This window comes from Nanorana parkeri, unplaced genomic scaffold (genome assembly GCF_000935625.1).
Source record: "Nanorana parkeri isolate BGI_ZX_2015 unplaced genomic scaffold, ASM93562v1 scaffold1262, whole genome shotgun sequence".
Taxonomy (NCBI): Eukaryota; Metazoa; Chordata; class Amphibia; order Anura; family Dicroglossidae; genus Nanorana; species Nanorana parkeri.
In genome coordinates this window covers 285,552-294,252 of record NW_017307530.1, presented here as the reverse complement: position 1 = coordinate 294,252, position 8,701 = coordinate 285,552, and the positions used below count along the sequence as shown (strand labels likewise).

The 8,701-nt window shown below is 39.4% G+C and overlaps 1 protein-coding gene across 1 annotated transcript in view; it reads right to left on the bottom strand.

Moving 5' to 3' along the window:
• Nucleotides 1–6,045: 6,045 nt before the first annotated feature.
• Nucleotides 6,046–8,701, bottom strand: part of LOC108797355 (keratin, type II cytoskeletal cochleal-like) — a 4,942-nt gene continuing 2,286 nt past the window's right edge. Inside the window, exons 5-9 of the mRNA XM_018568941.1 lie at nt 8,307–8,471; nt 7,971–8,096; nt 7,635–7,855; nt 6,411–6,445; nt 6,046–6,317 (exon numbers count right to left, since the gene is read on the bottom strand). Coding sequence (XP_018424443.1) covers nt 6,046–6,317; nt 6,411–6,445; nt 7,635–7,855; nt 7,971–8,096; nt 8,307–8,471 — 819 coding nt within the window. The remainder of the gene's footprint in view (nt 6,318–6,410; nt 6,446–7,634; nt 7,856–7,970; nt 8,097–8,306; nt 8,472–8,701) is intronic.

Genomic DNA, 8,701 nt, shown 5'->3' with positions numbered 1-8,701 from the left:
CACACCCTGACTTCTGCACTGTGCGTCACACCCTGACCTCTGCACTGTGCGTCATACCCTGACCTCTGTATTCTGCGTCACACCTCTACACTGTGTGTCACACCCCATCCTCTGTACTCTGCATCACACCTGACCTCTGTACTCTGCGTCACACCCTGACCTCTGCACTGTGCATCACACCTTGCACTCTGTATTCTGTGTCACACCCTGACCTCTGCACTGTGCATCACACCCTGACCTCTGTACTCTGCATCACACCCTGACCTCTGTGCCACACCCTGACCTCTGTACTTTGTGTCACACCCTAACCTCTGTACTCTGCGTCACACCCTGACCTCTGCGTTACACCGCTGACCTCTATACCCTGCGTTATGCCTCTGCACTTTGCGTTACACCTCTGACCTCTGTACTCTGCCTTACAACTGACCTATGCAGCTTGGAAAATAAATTTTTCAAATTGATTCAGCTGCATTGGGTCCTGCGCAACAGCCTTCTGTGGAAACACCCGACACCTGCTAACAGCGCTTTTGCCGTCCTGTACATCTCCCCCTCCTGAGACCCTCTGTAGCCCTCCTGAGGCCCTCCACATCTCTCCGGAGACCCTCTGCACAAGACATCAGGCCGGCATTCCAGAGCAGAGAGACAGAACAGAGTATGTACCAAATACATATACTATTATTCTGCATTGCTTTATAATGTATTGCTGGGATTTGTAGTCTTCTATAGATGATGGCATTCTGCATTAAAGTGTAAGCTCCTCTGTATAGAGACTGATGTGACTGGCTCAGTGTTCTCTGTACATTACTACGGTATATGGCAGAGATATGAATGTAAAATAATAGTGTGTGACTATGGGGGTACTATGAAGCAACAGTGAAATTGGATGGGGGGAGGGGCACATTTTGCTTTTATGTATGTATGTATTTAGGGGGAACCGAGACATTAGCTTTGCTTTCATACTTGACATTGTTTTCATATGAGATTTGCCAGCATTGAAGTTCAACTAAAGTCAAAACTTTTTTTAGTTTTAGAATGTCAGGTTTTTATTGCTGGCCCTTAGGGAGATTCACCCTGTCTATTTGTCCTGGTGACCGCTATCACTGATATTGAAAGAAAATCCCAAATGTTCGGTTGTCATAAAAACGGGAACAGATGGGAAATCTTCCAATATGACCACCGGGAATTTCCCTCTCTTTGGAAGGATTTACTCTCACTTCCTGTTGTGGCTATTGGACAGGAAGTGGCTATTGGACAGGTAGTGTCCAATGGGACACAGATGGCAAAAAAATCTGACAGTTGCTACCCTCACTTACTCAATCCAAAAAAAAAAAGTGGTCTTGGCATCAGGTCTACTTTACTACCTTCTACCTTCTTGCTGTTGCTGCCAATTTTAATACAGAAACTGTATAGAGGTGCAGATTCAAAACCTTATCCTTTTCCCCTATAGACAGCGCCATCTGAATCATTACTCTGTACCCAACATAGTGGACTTCATAGCCAAATTCTGGCAAAAGACCTTATTTTCTTTATTAATATATGTTCCTATCTTTTCTTTTATGTTGAAATCAGTTGTACATATCATGATCAGTTTTTGAGCCATAAGTTTAGTGCTATTATTCTTAACCTTCCAAGGCATTGTTTCAAGCATCATTTTCAAAAAGCCCATAAAAATAGTTATAGGATGTCTGGATTGTTAAGGTGGACACATTTGACGTTAACCCTCTTGTAAATGTTGACGTCATTGAAATGGCATTAGTTAAATGTAAATGCTTAATTGCAATTAAGATTTTGTTTATTGCTGTTAAATATAGCTGCACTTTAGCCTGTGGAATTAGAAAAAAAAAATCAATGATACACAAAATAAAGTTACTAACACTAGAAAAGAAAAAAACATGCTAAAACATACCCTTAGTTTTTTACCATGACCTTGCTTCTGTGCAGTAATCATCAGTCCAAACCATGCAATTGATTTTTTAAATGAAAGGTTGTGATTCTATTAGTCAATCTTACATTGTATGGGAAAACTAGTATTTAGAAGCAGCATTTAAAGCACAACTCTATGTTAAATCTTTTATTTTTTAAAAAGGTTCCCATAGTGTCATAAAAGTATACCTCTTATCCAGAGCTGTAACGCATAGTACCTCTTTTTCGCCACATGATGTCCTCAGTCCTTATGCATGATGTCCAACATCACTCAGCCTGGAAGATTGAGGACTCTACTGTGACTGCAAGGCACCATGGCTCTATCGAATATATAATAAAATAGGTAGATCCAGGTTTGAACTTTCATGGGGTGTATTTATTGATGATTCATGGTACATAAACTGACTTATTTTGAGATCCCCGCTGTCATCATTATTTTGCATAATGCTACATATCGGTCATCTAGCTTACGGTACATTTTTTCTATAGGGGATATACAGTCTCAAAAGTAGCATACTGATAGATGTATACTACATTATAAGCTGTCACAAGCAGGGCCCTCCTAACCACATTGTACTGAAATTGTATTGTAACTGTACTGTCGCCCCCATTTTGTAAAGCGCATCGCAAACTGTTGGCGTCATATAAATCCTATATAATAATATTAATGATATATATACATTATTAACCACTTAAAGACCATGGTGTTTCACCGCCTTCCTGTCCAGGCCATTTTTCAGTGTTCAGTGCTGCAGGACTCTGACTGACGTTTATTCAGTCATGCAACGCTGTACTGAAATTAATTTGATACCATTTTTTGGGGACAGATAGAGCTTTCTTTTAGTGGTATTTAATCACCATTGGGGGTTTTAATTTTTTACTATATAACAAAAAAAAGTACCCTAAATCTTGAAAAAAAAAACTGTTTTGCTATGAAATGTTGTGAAACATTTATTATCACCCCAATTTTTTGGTAAAATATAAAATACAGGGTCACGTTGGATAAATAGACACCAAACATGTCAAGCTTTAAAATTGAACGCGCCAGCAAAATCGCAGAAAATGACCAAACCCAAAATTGGCCATAGGCAACGCTTTAAAAGCTTTTACCGTCCATCAGTTTAGTGTTATCAGTGATTAATGGCTCTAGAATTATTGCTCTCATTCCAACGTTCGTGGCAATATGTAACATGTGCGGCACACTAGGCGGAATCGCAGTTTCCGCATGTTGGTGCAACCAACACATGTTTGCGTGTGTATGTGGGGGGTGGGGCACTTTAAAATAATTTTTGTGTTATTTAAAAAATAAATATTTGTGAAATTGTAAAATTTTATTTTTTTTAGCTTTTTTATTTTATTTACGCTTTAATTTTTTTTTTTTTACACATAACTTTATTATTATCAGATAGAAGACAAAGAAATCCCCTTTGTGATAGCCAGTTCAAATAACAGGTCCTCTTTATGGAAACATCAGGGGTCTTCAAGACCCCTGATGTCACCTAGGGACCCTCAGAGAAGTTGATGAAGCAGAGATCTGCTCCATCAGCTTCTCTTCGGTGTTCTGTAATGGACAGTGACAGAGGAATGCGGAAGTGATGTAATACACATCACTTCATGCATTCGGGGACAGAAGAGGAGATCAAAGCGAGATCGTGTTAGGGGATTTTCAATTGATTTAAATGGGTTTTGTAAGTGCATTGTGCTTATAATTTTGATAGTATAGCAATAAGATATTAAATGTACTGTTTATATGTCATGGAAATTATATATAAAGCTAGGGGTGTCTGGATCACAGAGATATGCAAGCAATAGTGAAAACCCATTCAGGGGAGTTGTTTTCTAGAACTATAAAAACAAAAAATATAGCCATTGGGGGCCAAAAGGATGGGAAGGGATTCGATTTTAAGGTGGAGCGTGGAGTTAGGTTTCAAACACATGATCCCACATTTGTCTTCATTATAAATGATAATTACCCATTAAAGGAGAACTATGAGGTGAGTGAAAATCACTCACCCTCATAGTTCGAGCCAACGTGTGACAATGAAACTGTCACAGGTCGGCTCAATAGATCTGGAAGTGAGCGAACACATACCGTCTCTCGCTCACTTCTTAATCATCTCCCTGCAGAGAGCCGTGACTGTCACTCACAGCTCCCTGCAGGGATTCACCCCCTCCCTGCTCCGGTCCTCCAGCGCTGACTGGAGGAACGGACAGGGTAGGGTTCAGCTGGCTCTGCCTCTAGATAGGCAGAGCCAGCTATCACTCACGCAGCTGGGTGGATCTCGACAGTAATGTTGGGATCCATCCCGGCTGCGGCGGTCTCAGTATACCGTGAGCTGTAGCTCGCAATATACTGAGCTTTGGATCACGGGAGGAGGTTAGTATATGTCCTCCCGTGACCCGTAGGAGAACTATGAGGAAAAACACCTACCCCATAGTTCTCCTTTAACAAAGACATTACATGACTGCCTTTCCCACAGAATGTTTGAAGGTTATTACAGACATGTTTGTGATCATAAAAAAGTTATAAAAACGGTCAGTCTGCAATAATGGAGACAAGCCTACAAATACACTATGGGGTTGATATATAAATCTTCTGTTGAGCCATTTAATGGGTGAAAGCTGTTTGCATGGCAATTCTTGCCACTAGATGGCACCAAGGAGCATATTGCAAGATAAAGACGAGAAATAGACGATGATAGATGCGATTATGTCATGTTTTCCGACTGCATATCCATGGGATTCCAGTGTTCTAGTTTTACACTTGCAGTTCTTTAAATAAATCTAATAGGGAAGTCTCTACTTTGAGCACCCAAATGTTGTGGATGACTTTTCTGAACACACAATGGGCCAGAGCAACTAAAATTCTTGGTTGTTGAGGCATGCAAATTGTCATGTGACATCTTGCTTTGGATCTTTGTCAAAAAAAACTATTATGAGCATAGAGTTTATTTGGCGCTTTAAGGCTTCATATGCAAACACCACGGCCTAAGTATATAGTGATGATGTGTTTCAACTTTGGCAGCCACCTTTCCTCTAAGGCAAGTGTGCTTACTGGTGCTCTGATGCCCACAAGACTTAAACTATATACTCTGACCATGGGAGTTACTGTGGGCCCACAAAGAAAACATAGCATGGTATGCACTGACGCTGCAGAAGGAAGAGTCCGGGAAATGTAACTGAGGGTCAGGGCAGGCTGCATACTAGAGTGTGTCCAGTAAATGACTGTAGCCAAGACAGGCAGCAAACAATCAAAAAAACATAGCCGAAAGTCAGTCTGAGTCAGAAACACAGGAGTGCACACATGTTCAGCCAGGAAACAATATCACAAGTACTAAGGTACAGGCAGATGATGTTTAAATAGTACACCTCCATTTTTTTTGTTTCCAGGCTTGTTACTCCTTAGGCCCCTGGGAATAGTTTACAAAGAAGGTGCTGGGTAGAGCTCCAAAAAGAGAGTCTGCAGAGGTTGAGTTTCCCTGAGCTTGCCATTAGAACGGAAGGGATTATTTTTTAAGTCTGAAATCATAAACACATTCCAGCAGTTTCATTATCTTTAGAGCTTTAATAATTTCTGCAATATCTGAACTCATCAATAACTAATTTTCCTTGAATACACATAAGAAATCTTTGAATAGACCACTGAGAAAACAACTTTGAGGAAAACAAGAGGCAATTGTTTTTTGTAATGAACTGAAGTTTATTTAGTAAGAGGTACAGGGAAACATTCTGCAGAAAATACCTATACTTAATCAGCGTCTGATCTTCAATGCCTGGTATTGGAGATGCATCCAAAGGGTTCTTCTAAATGTCTCATGTAATAAAGTCAACTAAGAATTAATAAACTGTACTTAATCTTTTTTTACTTTGTATTGCATTTTTCAAGTGCCTGCTGGCAGTGGCAACATTCGAGATGAATAGCATTTAATAATAATTATTTTTTCTAAAGGATTGTTATCAATGTCATCTAATTATGAGTATGTTTTAGGGCGAGCTGTACAGTAATACATTTCAGGGCTGTTTTGTGATGACTAGAACTGACCATCTAACATCCATTACGTAAGACAGAATAGGTTAAGCAGAAGAAAGCAGTAATGTGAAATAGAGTTTTAAAGTATTATTTTACATCCTCCTTGAACATGATGAGCTGGTGGATCTTGTTATAGTGCCCTGGCTTGAGGAGGTTCCTCCAGTGTATCCTGTACCAGAGCTAAACCCCCTATTAGCAGTACCACTGCTGCAGCTCACACCACCTGAGCTAATGAAGCGGCTACCGCCCACACCTCGACCGATGACACTTGCTCCACCGAAACCAGCTCCAGAACTCATTCCACTGTCACCGTAGAAGCCACCTGCATTACTGATGGATCCTCCCATGCTGGATGACACAACAGCTATGTGAACAGGATTTTAAAATATGTGTTATTAAATGGGGACATTATCCTGGATAATCATCATCAAAAAAAAAAGTAATGTAAACTACTTACAGATCTTAACGGATCCTGCACATTCTCCAGAAAGCCTGAAAATAAACATGCATACAGTGATACAAAAAAATAAATTTCTATACAGCATATGTAAGCAATAATTTACATTTCTACATTTATTTACATTTAATTATTCAGAATACAAATTTTACCCTGATAATGAATTGGCATTCAACTTTTAGGGGGATATTCATAAACAGTGGATGTGGCATTCACCAAATACTCACAATGACGCACCAGGAAAGTTTAGCTGCAGCTAATATTTGGTTAATGTAACATTCATGGCTTTAAAAATATAACTCTTAGACTTTTGGTTCTCATCCTCCTATCTCTCATGTTCTAACGTGTAATGAGCTCTTTTTACAGAACCCTCCTTTTTACTTGCAATTCATGAACTGCCACTTTTATGGTTAACTTTAAAAAATTCAAGCCAATCATCAACGCTTAGCATTCTTTTGTGTTTCTAAACACAGGATTTTATAAAGCATCAGAACATAAAAATAGTGCTTCCAGGTATTGGTAATCATGTAACCTCCCTACATGATGCAGCATTCGGGTCTATTGGGAAGTCTCTGGGCCAGGGCACTGTAACATGATGGAGAAGGGAATTGTTAATACCCACTTCATGCTCTTACACCAGCCAACACCAGGTATTTTGTTGGTAGCTGTGATAAGGGAAGAGTGGCAGACAATCTCTGGAGAGGTGCAAATCAATTGATTGGGGAAGTGGGGGGAAGGCAGCTTTACACAGACACCATGAATGAATCTGGAGGTAGACTTTACACAGACAGTGTTACTTGCCCTAAGTGGGAAAGGTAGCATTCTCTCTTTAAATATCTAAGGGTGATCAGATCCCAGAGGTCCAAACCCTCCTTATAGCATTGGAATATTAGTAGAAAAAGATGTTACAGATCTAACATTCTACAAAGAGGAAATGTACAAATTACACTTATACAGTACATATAGGCGTTTAAAGTATGGAGCCTCTTGCAACTCTTTCCAAAAAGATTAGTTACCTAGCTGTATGAAACCTTCAGTATTTCCTGACACCGACAGACCAGCATGCAGCTAATATACTGGAGGAACGTTAGCACTCCTGATTTGAATACTTGTTCCATGACTTAGAAACACAGCCAGGCAACTAGTTCTTTCAAACCCAATGCTCAGCAAAGGCAGCCAATGCATTGTGCCATATTTAAGAAGATTAGGGGGTTATGTACTCACCGGCACTCTTCTCCTTCCAGAAGTTTCTTGTAGGCAGCAATTTCAAGATCCAGAGCCAATTTGGTGTTCATAAGTTCTTGATATTCCTTCAGCTGCCGAGCCATGTCCTGCTTGACCTTCTGTAATGCTTCTTCCAGATCAGCCAATTTATTTTTTCCATCCTTAAGAGCCATCTCACCACGTTCCTCAGCTTGTGCTATAGCAGATTCTAGTTTTGCTCTCTAGATGAAACAGATAATACATTGTACTTTGCATCTTTTCATTAACATTCAATATAGGCCATATCTCAAAACAGAATGATGTAAAAAATGCATTCATGTGAAAATCCTGCCATACCTGAGCTTTAGCATTTTCAATTTCTGTTTTAAGTCTTTGGACACCTCTATTGAGATCAGATATTTCATTCTTTGTGCTGCGCAGGTTATCACCATGTTTTCCTGCTGTAGTCTTCAGCTCTTCATACTGTAGAAAACAGTTTAACCAAATTAAAAGATGAAAAATTGTCGGTTTGGATACAATACCAAATAGATGACATGTCAATTGGACTGTACACATTACAAGTAAAACTGGACTTGTGAAAGCATATTATAGTATTTGTGTTCTTACTAAAGTATTGCACACTTTTCTTTTGTCAAATTACTTCTGGCAATGCCATTTTCTAGATATACTTACTTTGGACTGGTACCAGGATTCTGCTTCAACTCTGCTTTTGTTAGCAATCTCCTGGTACTGAGCTTTAATCTCAGAGATAATGCCATCCATATCCAGGTCACGGCTGTTGTCCATGGACACAATGACAGAGGTGTCTGAGATCTGAGACTGCAGCTGACAAATTTCCTGTTAAAGAAAAAAAATGCCAGTGAGATAGAGATAATACTTTAGTAATGTCTTGGGTAAATGTTTATATGTTAATAACATATTTTAAATTTACATTGATGAAGCTGTGATCTTTATTACTCCAGATAAGTGATACTGAACCACTTACCATTGAACCGTATGTAGCTCTTTTTGATTGTTGCATTTTTGTCTGAGAACATCTACAGAATTTCTTTATATATATATATATA